The sequence below is a fragment of the Choristoneura fumiferana genome, chromosome 21 (genome assembly GCF_025370935.1).
Source record: "Choristoneura fumiferana chromosome 21, NRCan_CFum_1, whole genome shotgun sequence".
Taxonomy (NCBI): domain Eukaryota; kingdom Metazoa; phylum Arthropoda; class Insecta; order Lepidoptera; family Tortricidae; genus Choristoneura; species Choristoneura fumiferana.
Window position 1 is genome coordinate 7,480,281 of NC_133492.1, and position 25,197 is coordinate 7,505,477.

The 25,197-nt window shown below is 38.6% G+C and overlaps 1 protein-coding gene and 1 long non-coding RNA gene across 3 annotated transcripts in view; one reads left to right on the plus strand and one right to left on the minus strand.

Moving 5' to 3' along the window:
* The first annotated feature begins 1,384 nt into the window (after nucleotides 1-1,384).
* LOC141439550 (protein groucho-like) overlaps nucleotides 1,385-25,197 on the plus strand; it is a 62,526-nt gene continuing 38,713 nt past the window's right edge. For both annotated transcript variants that reach the window (XM_074103840.1, XM_074103841.1), the window contains exons 1-4: nucleotides 1,385-1,615; nucleotides 10,511-10,608; nucleotides 11,579-11,642; nucleotides 12,312-12,356. In XM_074103840.1, coding sequence (XP_073959941.1) covers nucleotides 1,547-1,615; nucleotides 10,511-10,608; nucleotides 11,579-11,642; nucleotides 12,312-12,356 — 276 coding nt within the window. In that variant the 5' untranslated portion in view covers nucleotides 1,385-1,546. The remainder of the gene's footprint in view (nucleotides 1,616-10,510; nucleotides 10,609-11,578; nucleotides 11,643-12,311; nucleotides 12,357-25,197) is intronic.
* LOC141439817 (uncharacterized) lies at nucleotides 6,277-8,821 on the minus strand. Its single transcript, XR_012452644.1, has 3 exons — nucleotides 8,747-8,821; nucleotides 7,547-7,686; nucleotides 6,277-6,696 (listed from the first exon to the last, which is right to left on the minus strand). It is a non-coding gene; the product is annotated as an uncharacterized lncRNA (long non-coding RNA).

A 25,197-nucleotide genomic window follows, 5' to 3' on the forward strand; every position in this document is an offset into this window, starting at 1 on the left:
GAAATCTCATAAGCAGCCAAGCCAAGTCTAGGAGAGATGAAGGGAACAAAGTAATTTTGAAATCTGGAAACTTGCCCTGTTTGTTATTGTTTTTGTTGGGTCAAAGCTTCCAAGTTCAGTTTGAATCACCGGCCGATTGCCTTGAAATTTGGTACAAATAATGTAATTTAGATGTTAATGTAAGTACAGTCAACAAAACTTAAATTCATCAAATAAATATATACCTATGCCAATAATGAAATTTTGAACAGAAACTTAATACAGCTGTTAAAAAATTTAAACGGTAATTGGTATAAATTACCGACTGATGTCTGAAAATTAGTTTGTTTTTATTATTCCCAGCAGTAAAATAAGGCGCGCCACACACGGCGCAGGCGCAGGCTACCTGACCGCGGCGTCAAACAGAATTTATATGGCGTGTCAACATTACACTTCAGCTTTTTTTTTAATTAGGCCCGATGATTGTTAAAGCAAATTTCCTTGAAAAGAACAAGCGTATTTACTTTGGGGGTCAATCAAGTAGATATTACGTAAGCACCAAACCTGGGTGGGGATTGTTGCTTAGCTTATTTTTGATATGGGGGACGGGGGTTCTGGACGATGATTACGTCAGCAATGTAAAAATTAAATGTAGGTACATAAAAATACTTTATACTTAGCCTAAAAATCTCTTATTTTTCTAAACTAGAAAACTGGGATGTTTCTCATGAAAAACAACAAATAATCCAGGACAAATGAAAAAAATATATATTTATCTATATTATTACTTACTTTTGCTGATAGGGGGAGAGGAGGGTCATAAACTACCTACTAAAATTCGGCATACCTACATCATACTTTACTTTACCTACTCAAACTTCTTGAATTTTTTGTTATTTAGTTAACACAGTGACGTTTTAGACTTTTCCAAATGAAGTCAGGTTCAAATTAGCTAATGTGTAGTTATAAAGTTAAAATGAAATAAACACATCTCTTAAGTCCCACATCCGACTGGGACCCATAATCCAGCGTATAATTACGATTTGATCCGTGATTAGTTAATCCCTGTTCCGCGCCTATTTACGGAGCAACTAGCCGATTAGAGGCCGGCAACTGTAATAGACATATCAATTTCGTAGAGGAGCCGGATTACCCCGAGCTCCCTCCTGGGCATTTAAAACGTTGCATCTACTTTGCCAAAATAACGTCGAGTCACAGATAACCACCCCAACCTCCCCTTCAGAGAATCCCCGAATAATACGTATCTATTAGAGCGTATATATCTCCGATTCGCCAAAGTATTTCTCAAACATGAAGATAGTCGACGAAAAATTCGAGTGGAGAAAATATGTATGGCAGCGGTATGCGAGGCGGTGGGTGGGAAGGAAGGGAGGGGGGCCGGCGCGGCAGTTCGCTCGCATCGCTCGTGCGCGGAAGTTGTGTCGTTGGTTCGTGCGTCCGCGTGTGACTGACCGGGATTTGGCGCCAGCTCTAGTGTTGTTGTTGTGGCTAGTGTGTGTTGTGTTTGCTGTGTGGTTGGATGATGACCACGTGTGTCTGACGCGGCATGTATCCTAGTGCGGGCGCGATGAACGCCGCCGCCGCCGCCGCGGCCGTGGCGGCCGCGAGGCATCCGGTGAGGCTTTCTTTTATAAATCTTCGCATCTGTCGTCCTGGCACAGTGGCTCATAACCTTTTATGATCTGGGACCTTATTCTTAACAGGGACCACAGAGTTAAAAAGAAACTATATCGTCCGCTTTTACACTAGGCCGGTCCGGTGCGCCGCGCGTTCATTAAAAGTTAAAAATCTTTCGCGGCCCTCATTTCAACTTGCGGATGGTTAGGGACCATTGTCCTACACAATATTATAGCGTGGTCAGAAAACTGAATGAAAATGCTGTAAGTCGTTAAAAATATCAGGTACATACAATACAAGTACAATCGCAAGCTAGTTGCCGACGGAATTCGGATTACTTATCTTTGCGCATACATATAAATAAAACATTTTAATAAATTGTCGCATTGTGTGTGTTCATTGAAAACTTTTTGACTAAACGAACTGGCTTCAGTTCAGTTCGTTAGTAATGTTTTTAATATTAATAAAGTATGTTGTCTAAAATGACAATTCCGCTAATTTCTTATTAAATATCACACTACCAGCCTGTTATTTATTTGACATTACACATTTTTTTTTAAATAAATATATTTAAAATTTGCTGTGTCGATGTCAAATGTCACGTAGGTATTCAGACCTCTGCATCATATCAAATCAATTGGCTAAAATCGAATATCAAGATCGTTTTACATTGTTAGTTACATTTAAAGGTAGGTAATAAAACTGTACTTATATTAAAATAAAAATATCGATCAGAATTGAGTCACAGACAGGCACAATTCCAGGCATCATTTGCTAGGTAAGAAACACGGGTTACCAACAAAAGTTAAACAGATACAAAATTTCTCTTTTTTTTCTTGACATTGAACTTGCTGTAGACAGCAGAATAAGGTATTTTTTTAATCTGTGCTAATCCGGCCCATGCTCCCCTTGTAAACGGTGTAGGTATACCCTGAGATCATCCGCCATTGTCATTTCGCGAGTTCGCAACTAGAAGAGAGCGGTGAAAGTGCTAATTTAATGCGCTGTTTATTTCCTACACTTAATTTATAATGGACATATTATTATGATTCGCAAAATAGTGAAATTTTGCATGTTGCTATGTGCGAAAAGATAGTGTGCACTTGCTTTATCTAGATAAGATTTTAACCAGGGCCTGCAGTCTTCCTATTTAAGATTAATATTATTTCCCTTAAAAATATGTATATATATGTGTTTTATGTTTAATTTTGTTTCTGCTGAGCCAATCACATGTGTAAATATTTTTGAATAGTTTAGTTGTATATTCATACTTAATCTTTGTTGCTAGTTGTATTATATTATAGGTATGCTATGCTCTCTCTTAAAATACTTAAAAGCTTGTATATAATTTTAAATTATGGCTGTTTAATTAAAATTTGAAATAAAGGTCCGATTCACGGACAAATCTATAAAATTCCTCTGGTCTTCCTTTTCACATAAAATACATGAAACTGAAAAAATGATATTTTTTATAATCGTCATTACTATCTTCCCCTGTGATAGATATAAAATTTGTCTTTATAGCGGACAAAGGCGTACAAACAGACAGTCGTAAAATTAAGCAGTAGGTACGTCAAGCATGACAATAAAAGTAACCCCTGCGGCGAAGTATTGTAGCTGTCAGCGGGAGGCATGCAAAGAAACTTAATTTTAACAAAAAATCTAAATACCATCCAAACAGTTGGAAAAAGAAAAAAAAACAACCAAGTGTGAGTCGGGTCGGACTTAAGCGCCAATTTCGTATCACCTTACCGTAAAAAAAGTTTTCTTGTATTTATTCACTTTATTTTTATTATTTATCATTAAAGTCACCATCTACCCGTTGCCATTATTAAGTTTCGAAAAAATACATCAAAAATGTTAATGTTTTAAAAATTCATGTTAGAAAGAAATAAACACTTATATAGATGGTAGTTATAATTTGAGTCTGGTACCATTTTAGTTGTCTTACAAATAAAACATTGATTTCTAGGAGTTTTATTTATTTTAGTGCATGTTTGAGAAAAGCACTATACAAGCCTCGGCGTGAAAGAAGATGCCAGCCTCGTATACCTATCTATACATACTCGGCCTGCAAGCCTTTCTTTCCCGGCCTCTGCAGTAATGTACTATTATTATTGTTACAGTAGCCACGGTAGGTAGGTAATATTATTATAAACTATGTAAAAATTTCAAGTGCCTGCCTGTACAGTTCGAGAGTTCAGACTGAGAGACAGACAGACCGTAGTACAGTCAGCAACAATGATATGAATACAGCCAAAGTGCAAAAAATATGTATACAAGACCTTATGTTCAGGCAATAAAGTCCTGTAGATATACATATTTTTGACACTTTAATGCTTCAAACCTATGTATATTTTCATTGCTGACTGTACCTATTTACCTAAAACGGAGAGGAATGCAGAAAGTAGATATTTTTAATGCTATGACAACATAGAACACTTATATTTGGAGAAACACAAGAAAAAACATTGGTAGCCGTAGTCTACTAATAAATGTCCTGGTCGATAACAAAGAAATATTTGAGTAATTTTCGTTTATAAAAAGTCAGAAATACCTAGGTATTTTATATTTAATTAAACAATGGCCTTTGTTTGACATTGCCGGTTTCCATTATAAAAGACTTCAACGCGTTAAAATCTATTAACTATGAACTTATGCCTCTTGAAATGTCTTTTGCCTAGAAAATTCTAAGCAGTTAAAGTTAGGTGACAGACAAAAGGTGAGCTCCATTGTGAACCAGGTAGTTAAGAGCCCGCTTTCTGATCAGTGCTTGTCAGACACTCAATTACCCGTGAAATTGCTTGCAACGGATACGTACTTACGTTAGTTATTATGTATGTATGTATACCTACTCAGACGTAGAAGTTTATAGGTGAAATGTTTCAAGTTGACACGTAGGTATCCTTGCATAATGAATTTTTCATCATAGGTAGGTCATAAACCTATTTTACATAAGAAAATAAAAAGGCATTGTTTTAAGCTGAAAATTATTGTCAGTTTTGAGAGTAACTAGGTGTGATTGGATTTTTTTTTAATAAAACAGTATTTATTCATGCACGAGTATGATTTAAAAAAATGTTTTTTTTTTCTGATGAGTAAGTATATTTTATTCGGTATCAGTATACATACTTATATATATTATTTCTTTACTACCGGTAGTAATTTTTAATTAAAGTAAGTAAAACATTGACAATCATAATAAATCACAGCCCTCAATAACAATTTATTCTTACACAATCTTTATTTTTAAACCCCCATCAATTCTGTTCGGTTAATTCATATGCGCGACCGCAAACGTCATAAAATGCCAGCGCAAGTCGGACCGTCTGCCCTTGGGTTACGGGCTATTAATGCCGACCGCAACCGCATCAGTAGGTATGACACACAATATGTCCCCATGCAAACCGCAAATTAAATCAATTTGTGTTCCACCCATGTAACTGTTGGAACTGTTTAAATGTAGTCGAATTAATAAAAAAATGTATTGGCAACAATACAATATATATAATACAATAACTTCATTGAACACATAGTAGCAGTAGATATAGAAAACACAGGTACATAAAGATTTTCCAAAAGTAAGCAAAAGGCGACCTTCACAACTAACTATCGAACAAACATAACTTAGAGTAAAGGGTTTAAATTATACTAGTAGGTATTAAAAAAAATTGAAGATAAAATATTTTACAAATACTTATTATGGGTGAGTGAATATTTTTTATTAATTTTTAATTGTATTTAAATCGTTTTTTTTGTACATTAATGAGTTAACTCGTTGAAATCCTACCTATTCTAATCCTTCCTTACTAATTCCGACTGTCTGTCTGTTTTGTTATTTCGGAAAGTAACATAGTTCCTACGTGATCACGAAAAATGAAACTAGTTTATTTTATTCAAGTTAAACAATTTATTGATCCAAACTTAACATACAAACAAAAAAGAAACTTATCCCAATACTAACGCACACATTAATCTTAATAATTATTAATAAGTACGTACATAATCAATCTGTATTGATGTAATAATTTCAAAAACAATAAATTATATAAAAAGCAATTTTAAACTGCACAAGCATAGTTAACTCGCAAATGAGTGTTATTTATTGACGTTTTGTCACCTGTTTGTTTGCCCGGCAATTTGTCCGCTGATCACGCGAGCTCAATTACGAGCGCGTAATGAGCGAGCTATTATAGGTCGCTGTTCTCACGCGCCCGTGAATAGCCGGCCTTATTTGGCTCACGATTCTACGAGCCAATGGGTAGCCAGCCTTATAACAGTTAGGTTAACTTAGATTGACTACACACGGGCGGTTATCGACAACCCTAACCATTGGGGTATGAATAAACTAACTTTGAGTGGGTACCTTAGAATAGGTACGGTATGTTAGTATAATAATGTATTCCATTCATGAACGCGTACCTATCTAAATTACAAGTAAATCTTAATTATGCGAGGTTAATGTATTAATTTTTTTTTGCTCAAAGGTTTACTGAAAGATATCCCTTTAATGCATAAGTTCGCCTTTGTACGTATGTATCACTTCCTGTTAAACTTAATTTCATGTGTTCTATATACAGTAAACAGTTACGTTTATGTAAAAAAAAAAATATTTTCTTGTTGTTCACACAATGACGAGTGATACCTAAAGTATGACAAGAGCGATAGCGCTTAACTTATCAAGGTATGTGCTTGTTTTAGCAAACTCAAGTGTAAATGGATCTTGTGATTTGTGGGCTTAACAGCCTAGGCCGTACACATTAAGACTAGATCAACATAAGTTATACAAATCAAATACGGCATAAAATGATAGTTGGAAGTGTACGGATGTTCCAGTGCTTGAATTAGTATTTTATACATGGCCCTCTTATTTGCCGCGTCATTTGTAGTCATGTGTGTGAGCCGAGCTGTTTGTCAAAGAGCCTATTCGTCTGTTTTCTCGAAATCCGTGTCGTGTCCTACTGCGTCAATATTTGACTGTATTACCGCTACATACCTACATACAAATTGGATTGCGTCTCATACGCACCCGCGTTTCTTCAAACATATCACGCGCTCAGCAAACATTCACGTTTAATTCTAGAAATAAAAGAAACTGTGTCATTAACAATCGTGTTTGAATACATGATTATTATGAACATCGTTGGCTTGTTGAAAGGGGTTATCAAGGCTGATAAGTGAAGTGCCTCGGTCTACGCTTGAGTCAATGTTCGTCCAAAATAATTCCTGACATTCGTAGCGAGATAGTGTTATCGGTTTGCACAAACATGGCATTTGGAGTAGGCAAACAGAGCTTCGTCATCCTCGAGATGCCGCGGCTGCGGAACTGCAGGGCTACTACGAAACTCGAAGTTCGTGTCGTGCGGTCCCTCTGACACTTATACTATTTAATACGGGAGCGAGAGGGACCGCGCGACACGAACTTCGAGTTTCGAGTTTCGTAGACCACAGACCTTATAATAAGATAAATAGAAATGGCACGCGAGGTAAAAGCACGAGGCGCCAAATAAGAGCCATTTATTTATTTTTCCAGCTCAGCCTCAGCTAAGTCAGCAAGTAATAATGTGTCAGTTGCACGAAAAATGGGTTGTAACTTGGTTGTAACAGTGCGGTTCTAAAATAATAAGGTACAATGCGCTGGCATGTAGTACACTCAAACCAACTAAATCGTGTCCCAGTCCTTTTCGCAGAAAAAGTAATATTGACATCATATTGCTTAACAAGGGAACTTATATGACACCTACTGTGAGAACGTTCTAAGGTGGGTCAGGAATCAAATGGTTCGACTATACCGTGATTTACTAAAACTTCATCATCATCATCATTATCATCATCCCAGCCTATATACGTCCCACTGCAGGGCACAGGCCTCCCCACTAAACCTTATAAACCTTACTAAAACTTATGAAAAGATAAAACACATTTTAACCTTGCTTCTCCACCTTGCACCACGTGGAGACACGAAAAATGGCGACATCAGAGTTCTTCTTTCTTCTAATTCTCTTATTGATAGTTTTTTGACTACCATCGACTCTAGCTTTACCTCAAGTAAACTGTAGTTGACACTTTCTACAAATACCGAAAAAAACAATTGAATACACATTACTCGAACACTGTTTAGACACCAATTCACAGAAAGGTCGATATCAATCGCCCCATACATCAACCGGTCGCGGTGAAGTTTCTTAGAAAATAAAATCAGTTTGGTGATCCCAGCGCTACCATATTAGTTTACTAGAGATTTTTTATTTCTCGTCACAAAAAGCCGTTGAATTAATCCGGGTAAGCTTTGTGAACTTTCAACGTACAAGGATAGGGTCTACTTTGGTTTGGTATGTCGTGAGTTAGAGCTTTCTGGCGTGGAGCGGCTGTGTACACTAGTGAGGAGTTCAAATATTTGTGTATTCTTGTTTGATTTGTAAGTGCGAATGGTGTTTAGATGTTGACAGAGTCGCTGAACTTGGGCGTTGGCCGCGGCGGACTAATGCTGCTAATAAATCGTTGACATCGATACACATTATTTACTTATTCACAGATAGAATGCTAAAAAATACAACCTTGTTTTTATTTACTTAGCCACCACAGCTAACCTTTTACAATCAAAACAACAAAAGCTTGTTATTTTAACTCTGCAAAATACTGACTAAACGTAAAGAATACTACCAAATAGATATCCTCTTGTAAGTAGTTTTTGAGCAACTAATTCTCCGTAATGGCTAGTAATTGAATAATCTTGTTTTGTGCACGCGAGGGCTGCCCCGCGGGCAAAGCGTTTAAAAAAAAGCTCCGATTTCCGATCCCAATAAAAGAAGCGAGTCTGCAGGTAGACGTGGGCAGACGTATTCAATAATTTGAAGTAAGAACACGTTTTTCTTTTTATATCCGTTTAAACGCGTTCTGTTTAGTTTTGTTTTTGTGAGCGGCCTGCATGCGGGCCTTTCATCCGGCCCCTACACAATACTGCCACTCAAAAACTGTTCATTGTATTTTAATTTGACCTTTTCGGTGATAATTCATGGGAATCTTTTTTTCTCAAGACGAGGGGGAACGTTTATTCAGTCTATTATTGCCGTCGATTATTTTCATTCCTTTTGTGATCGATTTGAAGCTTGAGAATGATATTACTTACAGCTATTACTTTATGTGTACATGACAGACATAATGTGGGGCCGTAGAAGCTCACTGAACATTACGAATTGTAAAATTATTCGTTACCGCCAAAATGTCAACACACAGAACGATTTACGAACTCTGCGGTGAGGATATACATAATTATTAAACCACAGTTGAGTTTAATAACCGAATAGCAATTAATTTGGCCCGCATTAATTTACCTAGTGCGTGATGTTTTCAGTTTTAATCACGCCAATAAAACAGCATACACGTTCATACAACGTGTCGGTGGAAAGCGAAAACAGTGGGTCGCGCTCGCGGTCGCGCGAGCAAGTAATTGAATCCAGACCACCATAACTATTGGCTTCGAGCAAAACAACAGGGCTGGTACCAACCCTACAGTATCCTTCCCGACGTATTAACAACCTACATGTTAAAAAAACATTGTAATTACAGATAAGTACACAGCCACAGGGTATCATGAAACTTCTAATTAATTTAAACATCCAGTACACGTTCGAGCCCCGTAATCAATTTGTTAATCTGGTGAGGTAAACGTGTTGGAATTATACTAGCCTTCGTGATCAACCCACGTGTTAAGTGAATCGCTAATTATAATCGAGTGTGCACTCGACCTTAGACTTATATACACACTTGAGTCTCTTAGGGCGGGTTCACATTGCCTCCGACAAGTCGTCGGGCCAGTGTCGTGGCGGCGTCGTTCGATGATATAAATATAAACGCTTGCCATCGAGCGTCTCGCATCGCTACCGAGCCTGAACTTTTCCTTTTGCCTTCAATAATGCCATGTTCGTAATGTAGCTGTCGATTTGCTTTTATTCCTCGATCGTGAGATGTGTACACGGATAAATAATTGCATTCGCACAAGTGAAACGGAATATAATTGCCGTGCAAGGCGTAATGAAAACAAATGGCTCTTGTTTATTTTTATTGATTGCTGGTGAGATTGAAAACGAGTAACTTCAGTAAAAAACGTCATTACGAACTACACTAAGTGCCGCTGATAACAGTAAACGAGTGTGTGCCGTCACTGTCTCCGGTCATGAAATATTGATGAGAATTATAAATGTCACGGCATTAACTGAACGGTCAGCGCGGCAGGCTGGTTTTTGCCGCGTTACCTGCGGCCGCGCGCTATCTCCACCGCAAGCTACATTCACTGAATTCCCGGCCACATTTTTCCCGAGCCCGATTGTCCGCAGCTCCATTTACAACGTCTACACGCTGCGCCAGTTCCTTTTACGCTTTTATTTACGCTCCTTTTATTATTTTTAAAGTCCGTTTGTTCGTAGCGTCGGCTCCGAGCGGTTATTTATTTTTTGCCGCCCGCCCGGCCTCCCGGCGACCGTGTGTTGTTGTGTCCCTCGCTTTATTTTTATTTTCGTGCTTCTTATTATGGAGCTAGTTTTTTTATTTTGTTTTTACTTTATTACGTGCTCGCGTGTTCGCGTTACTTTATTTGTGTTAAGAGGCGAGCGGTGTTTTTTTTTCATTAAAGCGAGGCTCACACCGAATTATGGTCATTAAAGGATAATTTGTATTACGATAATTTGGGATGCGTGTAATTTTTGTTTCGTGATAGGAATGTTTTGTGTCGAGACCGAGATTGATGAGTTGTTTTTGTTGCGCCTACTTACGCGTTGACTCTTGAGCGTTGCGTGCGTGCTAATCGCGCGTTTCTGACGATCATAGATGATGATGTGTACGCATATTATATCTTTATATCATAAATGTTATAAGACTTGTATTTTGTTCCCAGGGTCCCCCGCAGCCGGGGCAGCCCATCAAGTTCACAGTGGGAGAATCCTGTGACAGGATAAAAGAGGAGTTCAACTTCCTCCAGGCGCAATACCACAAGTTAGTATGAACATGCATTTAAACGCCCCCTAGCGATCAAAAGCACATATCTTTTCACGCTTCATTCACGCGTGATCAAAGAAAGGCAGACTCAAAAAGCTACATTATTAAATTCCATTCGCCGAGTGAAGCCATTAAAGTGTCGCGCAAAAAACTGACAAGATTATTAAAGTAATTCTTTGTTCGTTTAGCGAAGCATCTGCTGATAGACCTAAATGACGTTAATTATTATAATTAAGCACTCTGGCTTGACTTATGAATGTTTAAAATGTACGAAGTTAAACTTATCCTTATTTAAAGTTTCAATAGATGGGCGCTCTAAACAATTTAATTCATTGTTGAAAATTATTACTCAAATCTTATCATTCCTACTTGTAGTAAATTAATATTTATGGAACCCCTAATAATGCGCACCAACGACAACATGAAAAAAAGATCTGGGAAGCCGCCTGTCTTCGGGCGCCATCCCTACCTGCTTGCAGAACACCCTTTGTTAACTATCAGTTTTTATGTTCTATTGTCATACAAAAAATATCTAAGCTCTTTTTTGTAACAATTTAAAAAAGTAACAAAATCAACCTGATCATGATTCAATCTGTCGAAATGCTTTGAACGAGCATAAAGGTGTAAACTAAACCTAAAAGCAAAACTTGATGGCCCGACTACAATTTGCTATAGCCTCTTGTTTTAGTGTTTGTGAAGTTTATAAAAAAAACAGGCTAGGTATAATCTGTATCTATTTATATTACTATAATAAAATAAAGTTAGTTAAGTACATACTTCATCTGTTATCTTAATTATTAAGTAGATACTCACTGATCAAGTGCTTGTTGTTAAAATAACAAGCGCTCTTGCTAACAGTGTATGTAATATTTATTCAAAAACAATTATTTATTAGCCAAGTTGTTTTCCGGTGAAAATAAAATTCTTCGTGTATATAATATTTTAAAATAATTCTATTTTGTTCCAGTTTAAAATTAGAATGCGAAAAGCTGGCTAGTGAAAAAATTGAAATTCAGAGGCATTATGTCATGGTGAGTTGACAGTTATGTTTCTTTCGTTTCTTTTTATACAGTCGTCTAAATCATCCCACTTAAATAGTCGGGTATTTGGAGAAACAAGATGTTTATCGAGACACATTATTGTTTTGTCATTCAATGTGAAATAGATTGTCCCCTCCGCCCGCATGCTATCAATATTGCTCCCTTGGCTGAGAGTCCATTTACGCCCTATCATAATTTATTTGGAGATTAATATCATCCTCACTCTGTATAAGTACCACGTGAATAGTCACGAGCATTTTCCCTCGTGAAACCTTTTATACTTTCGCTAGCAATTTTACTACAAAGAAATTCAACCATAACTAATGGGTCTGCGAATTGTGTGATCGGTATATACAAAAGTATTTGGCATTCCATAATCCTCAAATGCGCGTTCCATTCAGAAATGAATCACGATTAAGTGTTGCCAAATCGCTCGCAATTTATTTTAATACGCTTGGGAGGAAATTTTTCTCAGTATTTTTATGTGTCGGAAACACTTCTGGCGGCCGTCCAAACTGAGCCGTTGCGGATGTTTAGTCACTCGCCTTCTATAATTTGAGGAAGCTTATTTGTGCCAAATGCTTTCCGTATCACAGTTCGGACGTTTAACAATTTTAACACTTGTAATCGAATCTGTTAATCCGTGTTTTTGTGTTTCAGTACTATGAAATGTCTTACGGCCTCAATGTGGAAATGCACAAACAGGTAAGTGAATTATGAATTTATACCTAAATCTCGAATAACGGTAACGATAATGTTTCTACGTTCCAAGCGTTATTCCAACATAAATATAACTTGAATAGAAAACACAAAATACAAGCGAGGGAACAACTTTTTAAAAGTAAAAAAGTGTGTTATAGTATAGCGCGGGGCTTGTTTGCTGGGTAAATGTTGTTTGACAGCGCGCCCCCGCTGGTAGAGGGTGGTCGCTCGCAGGTTGACGTTTCGGTTTTTAAATTAACAAACATTTCCACTGAATTTCTCGTTCCATTTAATTTTTACGACGGCCTGTAGACGATACCTGAACTTTTAACTATGTCACGTAAAAATAATAATTTGTCAACAATCTCAGCTGGCAGTTAGGCGTTTGTGTTGTGACGCCGTTTATTTCAATATTTTATTATGGAGTATTGCGGGGAGAGAGCGGCTCCCCTAATGTGCGCGACTAAAGTGGAGACAATATATCTGTGAGTTACGAGGCGCTTGCCAGAATTCACAAGGAGGGACGTGGGTTAAGGGCTGCTAAAATAATAAAAATAGATATACGTTAAATGTCTCTTAAAAACTATCTATTATTCAGTTGAATAGGATTCACATCAAATTATTTACAGCGACTTTTTACTTAATTAAGATGGAAAGGAAAACATTAATTATGACATTGAAAGTTTTTAAAAAGAGAAAAACAATTCAATTTATAGTGAATTAAATATTCGCTCAAAGCCTCAAAGCAGGCAAATCAGTGTTCTTTCATATTTTCTACTGTAGGTATGGCTCCAATCTTTTTCTATAGCCATCGCTTTTCAAATAGGCACCTATGGCAATTTGTTTAATTTGAATGATTGTATTTCTACCAAGTCTGCGCATGTTATGCCGCTTAACTGCACTCGAAAGGCCGCGCAAACTACAAATAATCCTGCATATTTGTAGTCGACAACCCTAACCGCAGCCACAATAGCTATCGCAACGACTGGATATTATATGCGGCAGGGGTTCCTTACGGCGAGGGGCGACCCGCGGGGGTTCCGCAGTAATCTGTTGATTTTACGCTCGGCCGGCCGCCACGCTTCGACCCCGCTTTTTAATAATAGCCGTACTTTAACACGTCCTCGAAACGGAACCAAAACCAATTTACGTAGATTCGACGTCAAATAAGAAACAATCACGTTCGTTTCACACGTTAGTTACGTCGTGCTTTTGGTTTATTTTCAATTATTGATTTTACAGGTAAGGTGATAGCCGATTTATATGTTAGTTATTTAATCTAATCAGAATTGCTTGGTCATGCCGGAGCTCAATTAAATATGATTACGAGATCGTATCAGTCGTTTGAAGTTGGACCTGTGTTGGTTGGTATGCGACGCTGTCGTCGGGGAGTGAGGGTCGTAGGGTCGGGGTGAAGGCGACGGGCGCACTGTTGGCGCCCGGACAGATGGCCTCACCAGCTCAACGCTCGAATGCGCTATTTAGCGTTCACTGCCGCGCTTCATTGTAATGGATTATTACATTAGCACTTAACACGCTCAGTCGAGCGAGAATTAGAAAGAACCGTACCCCTCCGACTTTGTTAAGCTTTTATAGCGAACGTAATGGCACAACAAGTAATGTTTTCATTTTTTTGTTCGGCTTTGTGTTTGCTATTGCGTGACGGTGCCGGATTAAGCTCTCAATAAAGTTTGAAGTAAATGGCTGAGCTGGTGGGTTTTCGATTCAAGGTCGGTCAGATGTTCCTCGTGGAGTAACGCTGTGCGGAGGCGCGGGTACTGCGCGGAGGTGTTAGAGTGCAGAGTGGCGTGCGTGCACGCGTTCCCGCGCTCCGTGACGCGGCGTGACCGCAGCTAACGCGCGTTTTCCGCTCTTTCTGACGACGACTAATTGCTTAGATTTTCTTTTGTTAGTCGCGGGGCTAGACCGTACAGCGACCGTGCCGAATCGCACCTACTTACGCCGTGAATTGATTGTTTCGTCTTTGTGTAGCTGTATCGACACGGAGAGTTATTGTTCTGTGGACTTCGACAAATTATTCATGCCGGCTGACTTTCACGGTGTTGATTATTGCAACAGTTTCTGTGTTTATATTTAGAAGGAAATGTTCAATGCTCCAGTACTATTATTATTCCAGTTTGACACTTCTTTAAACAAGTTTGATAAGGCTTCTTGCCTATTATTATATGGAAACGATTATCGTAGCCAAACCCTTATGACATGATAAGTGCTATATTTTTTATTATTATCAGCATTGTTAATAAATCGATAAGGCTTATGGAGTATCAAGCTGATAAAATACTCAGTCAATAGTGCAATGACTATAAGGTGTTAAGGGGACTCAGGGTTGTGCTTTGTCGATAAAATACGCGCCACCACCCGTGCGCGATTGCTCCGGCGCACATCCGCCACCCCTCACCGGCACTCGCTCGTTACGCTACAATATCAGCAACATAAACTTTATAAATACCATCCTGAGAGCCGACTCAATTGTGTTCGCCTCGAGCTCATGAAAGTTACTCGAATGTGCCTAATTCTGATTCCGGGACGAACGGACCGAGTTAAAATAACCTCAAATTTCAGCTCACGTACGCGAATGTGATCTTGCCTACTTAAACGGTGAAATATTAAATCGCTTCAGAATAAGTTCGGGAGCGCTCATAAAAAACAACATAAATCTTCCCTCCCGTCGGCGCGGAGTCAGGTTCGGTATAATTCAATAATTTACTGGTTATTCCGATTCCATACGAGCGGTCCCTCGCCCTTGCAAATTATTCATGTGCGGGCGGAGTGGCATTAGGGGATGGACCGCGGACAAAGAGTGCACGTGCGGCCCGCGTAACGAAGCGCACGCGCCCGCTGCGCCCGCGCCCACGACCTCTTTAATCCTGTTTGTTTTTCTGTCACTCTATTATCGTCAACAAGCATGGATACCTACGCACCCGATTTTTCGCCTTTATCTCTATTGATAATAAAAACATTATTTTCAAATTGCATTAATACCCGATAAAATCTTAATTCCGAACATTCCTTATCTTAACGATACGAATTTATTTGGTTACACGCTTTGTCGATCCTATTTAATCGCTTTGTCAACTGCTAATTACTCATAAGCTTAGATAGTAATAAATAAAGTTTGATCAGTGATACCTAATCCGTTTTATATGATGATTATCAACGTTTCAATGTCTCATACAGGTCACCTACATACGTCTACATAGGTAACTAGCCTACCTACACCTGTAAAAACTTTACTTATACGCATTACGTTAATGATTTTTTTTTATCTAATAGAAAATAATTGAACAATGGCGATGGCGGATAGAGTGCAGTAGCACGGCGTGGCTTGTCAAATGGTATAATAACCACGGTGTTGAGTACTTGCACCACACCAGGGCGCAGACACTCGTCAAGGGCCCGCATAATGGGCGCGCTATCTCCTGCATCTACAGGCTGATACAGCGTTGTGAATTGTTTAAATGAACGCAACAACTTACAATGAACGCTCGGTCGCCCCCCCGCTTTAAAAGCGAAATTATCTCTCCATCTACAGGGTGCCTCGCGCGGCAGATGGCGCTTGCAATAAAACCACTAAACGCGATATCGCTCGCTCGCTGCTCGCTGCCCCTCCGCTTTATTATTTGATCGGGGAGCCAAATTAAAGGATTTACTGTAACCCCTCGCCAGCGACCCTCGCTCGCCAACAATCACCTCTGTATTAAGTCTAATTGTGTTTTCAAATTCAGCCCCTATAATGCCAGGGGAAGCGATGTGCGCCATGTGAAAAAATAGGGCGTTTTCGCCCCAGTGGCTTTATTAAATTCACTCATACAGCGTGCTCTCGAATGGCTATTAGTATTTGTTATTTGCGACGTGACATTTATCAGTAAAGAATGAATAAATTACACAAACGCTGTTCGTGCACGGCGTTCCCGTGTAACGTGGTCGTGAGCACTCGTGACTGGTAAATATAGCTTTATTGCTAGCCCAAATCACGCAATGAATCGTCGTAATAACACAATCATGTACCTCACTCCGACGCAAAGTGCGCTATCTCTAATACACGTTGATTATCTCGCTTTCGGGCTCTTCTTTGTTAAAGCCGTCGATAACAATCTTCTCATTGGTTTTTATTTGGACATAATCTTGTTTTAATTTTAACGGAAACGTGACGATTGAGACGTGATTTAGGGACATTCTGTGTATTAGGGGCAGGCGCGGCTCCCGTAGTTTGCTCTCTGCACGTTTAACGTCATTCTAGTCGTTTATTTACCGCCCCTCGCCGCCGGCGACGGCGCGAAACTAATTACATTGAATACGGCCCCTGCTCCACGGGCCGCCTTAATTGCACTGATTGAGACACGGATATTGATTTCGAAACAGTTTGTTGATGCCAGTCTGTACGTACTTGGCAGGCGGTGGTGGCCGGGCGTGAAACGGCCCTCATGAATAATGTACGCCTTGTTCGCTCCTTGACTTTTCATTTAAAACAGACGATTTCTATTCGACTCGTACTCCGCACGCCTATGACTCACTCATTTTTCATTCACTGTAATAGTCCGTAAAACTGCAGCTAGCGCGGTGTAGGAATTTTAAGAAGCGCCGTTTCATTTACATGCATACTAATAAAATTTGCGAATTTTGTTTGCTACATAATAATGGTGTTTGTGTTTTTATAACATAAAATAGCACGATCCTCACGACTTGTCTCAGGTCAGGTCATTCACACAACAACAAGACACAAAAACAACTCGAAGGATATGTACCTTTGATTTATTTCGTACCTACCTATTTTTTATCCACTAAGATAGGTACTTCATAATTTATCCGATGCCAGCATTAAATTACAATTATGTTATTTCACTATCGAGTGTCAAAGCGCGTAAGTTTCCAAAGGGTTAAAATAAAGATTAAGATAAGGCATCGGCACTTCATTTGTTCTCCGATCGCCAGTAAATTAAACGCAGAAGGTTCGCACGGATTGTATCATTAAATCTCGTTTACATATCATGGAAACGGTAACAGTTGTACGGCGGTGGGACGGCGCAGTCTATACAAATAGAATGAAACAATGCAAACAGGGCGAAGGGGTTAGTACAAACACGGGGGTGGCGACCCTGCCGGCTAGAGAAGGGTGACACCCTCGTAACTGACAGTTGCTCAAAATATTGCGGAATTAAACTTGCATTTTATGAGTAACAAGGATTGTTGTATGAGTTGAATTGCTAATGAAAATGTTGCCGACTTCGGTATTCCATTGTGGCGGATATATTTAAATGGAGCGTGATTCTGAGAACGCGGCAATAAAAAGCGAGCGCTCGCCTCAATACGTAATTGATTTTTTATTGATCATTCGTATGATTAAACTATAATTGATTAATTAAATTCTCTTTAAATATTAGTAAGACATCCATTACAACTGATTTGGCAGTAACGAGTAATCATTAAATCAAATGGCAATCGGAAACGTTTAAATTAATTTGTGTGTCGTAAATCTTCATCCTGAACTATGTCATCATCATCCCAGCCTATATACGTCCCACTGCAGGGCACAGGCCTCCCCTCAGAATGAGAGGGCTTGGGCAGTAGTTCCCACGCGGGCCCAGTGCGGATTGGGAACTTCACACACACCATTGAATTTCTTCGCAGGTTTGTGCAGGTTTCCTCACGATGTTTTCCTTCACCGTAAAGCTCGTGGTAAATTTCAAATGTAATTCCGCACATGAATTTTGAAAAACTCAGAGGTGCGAGCCGGGGTTTGAACCCACGATCCTCTTCTTGAGAGGCCATAGGTCAAACCACTCGGCCACCACGGCTTAACTATGTACTTAGTCTCAACTTTCTCTAACGTGGTTAAATGTTAAACTAGACCGCAGAACACTTGATAAGTTGTGCACTTAAGTGGTAATTGGTAATGAATACTTGGGTTTGATGCGTGTAGCGAACGGCCGCAGGAAATGTTTATAACTAGTACAATAATTGCATCCGTGACATGTGTGCATTAGCTGCAGCATGCATTCGCAGCGCAATCGATGCTCGCAATGGAGTGGGCGTCTCCGATCACGCAATTAACATTGATAAGTGCTAATGGAGCTGAGCTTTGCCGCTCTTGGCTGGACTGTACCACTAAATGGATACCGCCAGCTAATAGAGATTAGTTTAATTATCACTAAAGTACATCATGTGTGTCGTCTTTTCACTTCATTCAATTAAGAGTAGTCTTTTCAGTATTATTCATATTAGTCCGTTATTTTAAGTATGTAATACTAGGATTCTGCTCCTGCCATATGATTTTTTTTTTGCAGAGAAGAAGATAAATGCTAATACGCCACTAAATACGATCTTGTACAAGAGATTACACATAGCTATGTACAATAATTATTTTATCAATAATTCCAATTAAAAAGTTAACAGCAAAAAGTTAAATCCACTGGATACGTCCTTTTCAAGGCTGGGTTCCCGTCGAAGATAGGTACTTGGCGAGCGGACAATGTCGTAAAATATACTGCGAAATATCGCTAGATGGCATTAGTATCGAGAGGTCCGTTTGACGTTAGAGTCTTGCTTGCGATTGGTTCAAACGTGACACAAATGTCAAAGTTGTCAAACATCACGATACTAGCGCCAGCTGTCACAGAAACGCTCATTTAAATAAAAATAAAAAGTCGCTCAAATATCTCTCTACATCAATTAAGTACCTGGTCTCCAACATAACGCAATTCATTAATCACGCTTAACACAAGATTTTATAAAAGAACCCTGCCCTTTTTCGGCATTTTTTGGCGTGTGTTTGCTTGGCAGTTGTCGCCGGTTTCCGCGAAGAGCGTTTTCTTAGTGTTGGTATCTCCACGTGCTTCCTGTGCGATAGCAATCGACGCCGGAAGCTCGCGACGTGGGGCCACTACCGAATTTATACTCAACCTATACAGTGATAACGCATCTATCTATCAAAATTATATGTATGTAGGTACACCCGTCAAGATTTTGTGCTGTAGAAGATATCTTTTTGTAAACAAATAATAATTTGCCTGGTGTTTATGATTGTACTTTTATCCTATACACAGCGAACCATGACAAGAGAGGCTTGTGTACATTTAGTAAAATTTAATTTTTCAAGGCTTTAAATAAATAAGTTACTAATTGTCGCAATTACGTCAACTTTAAATTTAAATATCTTTTGAAACTTGCTTTTCAAAGTTAAAGTGGCTCTTATTTAATTTTCTGTCCTGTGTTATTGCAATACAATTACAAACTTGTCTTCAATTTAGTTTTAAATTGTTTGTAATTCTTTGCCAAATAATAATGACCTTAGAATACTTACGTATTTACATAAAAATGTACGTCAAAACAAAAATAAAATACTTATTTGAAAGTCGATAACAGTGAACTGCGCGGTTAGAGATCGAAACCTTGATCCCGGAATCGTGGTTTGGAGTTTATGTTAAATTCAACTCCACTAATAAATTTGCTTCTCATTTCAGACCAACAATATTCGTGTTTACGTCTGATATAACTATACACTATGTATTAAATAACAAACACAGTTACAAGGCGTTCGCGTGTGGCGCCAAATGTCATTATTCCTACAAACACGGCCTGCACCACTGTTGAAATAAAACCGGCTATAACTCAGGAGATTATCATCCTGTCGCGCTTGCCCTTTGGTTGTTCGTACACGGGTGAGAGGGACAGTGTTAGGTAGTTGGTCAGGCCGAGGGTCGGAGCCACGCGCCTGCTAATGACTAATTCATCGCGTAAATGAATCGCTCGGCTGTAACTATGTCGGAATTTAACGTACTTACGCCCTCTGCGTTGTTCACAGGCCTAATTATAACACCGCCTTTGTTTGCACTTTGACCACTGAATTAATTTCTTTGGCCAAGTTATGACGGCCTATGTAAGTTTTCAGTGTAATTTAGTTTTAGTAGAGCTTTCTAGCGAGTTTTTTTGAGTCATATACCTACCGACGTTTTAAATTGACGTAGTTAGGTACTCGGTTTTGATTAGTCTTTAATTTCGCTGCTTCATAAAGTAATCATAAAGTTTAAACTAATTACATATTTTAATAATATTATTACTTTTCATATACACCTAAGTGATTATTTTGGATCAGTCACTGTTTTTAATTTGTTGTCTTGTTCGTCTCTTATCGTATCCAAAAATTACTTTTGTTTGTTTGTTTATACTCTTTATTGTACAAACAGGAAAACAAAAAATTACAAAAAAAAGTGTTAAGTACAAAGGCGGACTATTTTATTTTTTGTACCTATGCCTTTTTTTGTATAGGTACATACATATCTAAATTTTACAGCGCATTGGTTTTTTACTGTACCTAATGCTGTGTTTTTTATTGATTAATAAATAAAAAATCCTTATCATTTGATTAAACGAGCCGTCGAAAAATTTTTATTTCAATGATAAATACAATTCCTCCTCAGAGCATGACTGTAGAAATAAAGCTTAGTTCCATTTAAAGAGATACACCCGAAAGTCTAATATTGGAGCGGCCGACGGGAGAGCGAGACCGCAGCGGGTGCGGTTCGCCACTGCGGTCGCGGTCGGACCCGGGATAAATAAGCCCCGACTTTGAATCTGAATTTATTTAATTGTTGTACTTAAAACGGTTCGAAACGTGTGAGTAAAATGCTGTTGATATTTACGAATGTATTGGGTTTTATTCGTGATAAGTAAAATATGTATTATGAGGTTTGACTTCATCTTGTCATGTAAAGAGTATGAACATTTGCGATGAAACGATCGAATGAACCAAGAAATTCCTATCATCATCATCTGAGAAGACCTCAGACAATATTGGGACGTATATAGGCTAGGTAGTTAGAGAAAGAGACACAAATTCATTAAAATGTATATGATATTAACAGTCGGAAAGGTGTTTGTTGGATCTCAGCCTAATAGATAAAAAAATAGCTTGAATTCTATACCACTTAACCTGTCGAACATGGAGTGTAAAAAAAAGTTTAATTCCAGCCTCCGTTGTCTCAAATAATATCAATAACGCGGATAAAGATAAAAATATAAAAACTGAATCTTAAAGATAGCCTTAAATTTTGCACTGATTTAGTACCAAAGCACATCAAAGGTTGGGTAAGTCAAATATACTGAGCGGCAAAAACACTGGCCGTCAAATGTATGCAGTAATAGGTAATTTTGTATGTAGAGTGGGCTAAATTTTGTGCAACTGAGTATAACTTTCGATAGCGGTATTCGTAAACATACAGCTACATATAAAAGCTTATAGTAGTAAATTAACGTACAGACACGCGGCTCGCCTCACAATAAGCATTGGTGTGCCAACAGGCTGCGCAAACACAGCTCTGCCCCTCTGACTACAAACCAGCCACAATAAAGCTACAGATAACTAGTTATTCCGCTTTATGGGTGCATTTGTTGCATTGTGAAATTCCTGATTGATTCATAGAAGCATTATTTTAAATTCGTTGCAAAATCGCAAAACAAAGTATGTATCTATAAATAGATTATACCTAATTTAAATTTCTGATTTTATTATTCTTTTATTTTTGACATAATTAAATTATTATTATTTTTAAATACTATGTCAAAAGTTTCTAATTGGAACTTCCGTTAAATTTTTTCCCTGTGATATAATTGGTTGAAGCTACTTGTCAAAAAAAAACTTATTAACATGTGCGGCTCGATTTTTATAGGGTATTATTTTATTGCTATTCTCTCTTAATTGTCTCTTTCTCTCTCTATCTCTGTTGTCTCCATCAACTATTATATAACGAAAGAAAGATATTGATCCATCTTGTTTTACTCTGTATGCAATGGCATAACATCAATATTTTGTTCTGTCGTCAATCCGCATTCGTTATCTGCACGGCGGAGCAAGAATTTGCCGTTCCCGTAGCACAACGAGATAGCAAACAGAAACAGTGCAAACGTTCTCCGTAAACAACCAGCTTCTATGTGGACGTAGACATTGCAGTTTCGTTCGAACGTACAGCCACAGCACCTGAGTACATATTTAACGGCGCTGGTAGCCCACCCTTATCCACCTCCGTAATTTATCTAGTGACGAGGACACTTTTGAAGATAGCTTCGGAAAGGTCGAGTCGTCCAGTTGCGATTGCAAAGAAAATTATAGTTTTTTTGTAGATACACAAACTTTTACTACTTACTATGTCAATACTTTAGTAGGAACTCCATGCAACGGACTATAAAACCACCATTGGTGGTTTTTACCACCTAACTTGCACTGCAATAATAACAGGAAAAGTCGATACATTATCTTTTTAGTAGACTGTACTAATAAAAACTTGTATGTGTCATATGAAAAATATATCTACTGTGTTTTATTAGGTACCTAAGTACTCGTATATCAAACTGTTGAGTGGATGAAGGCCATTATTCATAACACAATAGATTGTACACTGTTTTGTTAAGTGCGTATCAAACAAAAAACCCAATATTTATAACCTTGTGCAACCCTCTATCTGTAACAGGTTTACCGATCGTACAAAAATAATACCGATAGCAGCTCACAGATATCTACCAAAAACTTAGTGCCTGGATTTATCATAATCAGGTAATCAATATTATCCAGGACATGAAACACGATAATACGATATCTACTCTTGAAGTCTGACAATGGGATCAACAAACAAATCTAACTTAAGGAGCTTAGTACAGTAACATTGATGAATTACCAACGCGGAAGGTGAGTTGCGGATACTGACAATAATGGAACGGTCCATCCTGATTAAACTGACGCTGGTATCACTATGTTCGACAATGCAAAACACCTGTTGTATGTGAGTAGGTAACGCATTATGATCTGAAATGTATACATTTATCTACCCGTCTTTAGTCACTTCTGCCTCTTGAATCTTTTGCAAGTTTCATAAATTCATAATGTACAAGTTATCTGATAGGTAAATACTCAGTTTAGTTCAACTACTTACTTTATAATAATATAGTTAGTTTACTGTCGTAAAATAAGTTATGTATTACTTCGTCACGAGTCCACGTGGACTGCTACAAGATAAAAGCTGTAGCGAGTTTGTTATTTTCGTTCAAAATTATCGCAGAATTATTGGCCGAAATAAGCGTCTGATATCTGGCGCGGTAATAACTATGGCGTGTCGGAGTCGTCGTTGCGAAACTAAAAATATAATCGATGCGCGTCCACCCGGCACTAATTCGATGTTCGTGAGCGCCGAATTTTAAAAACATTTTTCGGAAGTTCAGCATGCATATTGACATCCTGCAATTTTAAATAAAAGACACCAATAAATAAAAGTTTTCAGTTTAATGTTACACATTGCGCTGTTGATTTTAAATATATCAGGTCATTGGTGGCACCAGGTTATCTAGAGCCGGATTTGAACAAGTAACTTTTACTCTTTTCATTAACATCGATGAACTCAGTTAGAGTGATGAGCAGAGTTGTTTGAATTTGTTTATTTGATCCGGAGCGTTAATTGCCGTTATAACTGTACAAATAAACTTGTAGTTATGAAGCGTAGTTATCGCGCGCTATTGTATTCTTGTTCGTACACAAATACACGTGTTAATCGATCGGAGCCCGCAGCGCCGGAAACGCGAGTCATTACGAGCGGCTCGTTAATGCCGGCAAAAAATCTCTTGTAGCCGCTGATTGGTTTGAGCATAGAAACCGCTTGTGAAACTGTCTAGAGTCTACAAATTGGTCAATTCACGTGCATCGAGAAACTTGTTTGTGTTGCTTTATTATGCTCACGCAAGCGTCGTGCGGTTTGGCCCACCGCGCCGCGACTCCGAGACTACGGCCAACCTATTCATTTGTTTGCTGATCGTCTGCGCCGTTAAAAAACAATTTCGTTTGCTCATGCAAAATCGCCGTCTTCCTTGAACAAACATCTGACCGCTTTGTTTTTAGAAAATCGAGTAATCAACACCGGTATAAGCGCACTTGTAAAAAGTGCCGAGTCAAAAAGGCTTTACGCTTTAGCGAAAAGCAAGATACACAATGGGCAATAAACGTTTGGCGGGTCCTAAACAAACAAGGGTAGCTAGGAAGCTGGCTCTTTGTTTGGCGAGAAACATTCGAGTCAACATGCGAGCACCGCGCGCCGCTCCGCTGCCCGTGTGTGCCTTCACTTCTTCGCTGCAGCCTCCCGCGCCATCTGCATATTTATTGCTCAAAGCACGCAAGAAACACATCAACATATTGATGAAACAATGAAATGACAATAGCATAAACCAATTCAATGGAATCGATCGCTCGCGTGACAAGCTACTATTTTCGTTACTTTAAATACAAAGCGCAGCTTAATCCTTGAATACTGATTTGTCATCAGTAGTTACTAGAGCGTAGTAGTTCGTGTTAAAAGGCAATCAACATTTTAACGACTTACTTGATATTCGCAAAAAACTAGATAAGTAGTTGTAAGTCGGTAATTGCGGCATGAAACACGATATAGAAACTTTATACCTCTTTCATCAATTATTGACATTTTATAGCCTTGAATTTATGATTACGACTATTACGTAGATAATTTAATGCGTATTGTTGTTATTTCTTTGCATACCTAATCGTTAACAGACTGAAAGCTAAACAGGTACATGGGTGCCGGTGTATGACATTCTCTTACACATTGAATTTATTATAGCTAGAAACTGTGTGGTAATGATTGACAGCGGCGGCTCTCTCGTGCGCTCCCCGGTCGCGATCGCAATTACAACCTGATTACGGACGACATCGCGCGGTCTCGATATCGATGCCGAGATAATGATGCCCGCACTACTACACCCGCTCGCTAGACTGCTTTGAATAAACTTGTCCTACATAATTACACACTTTGCTTTAATGAATATCGACGGT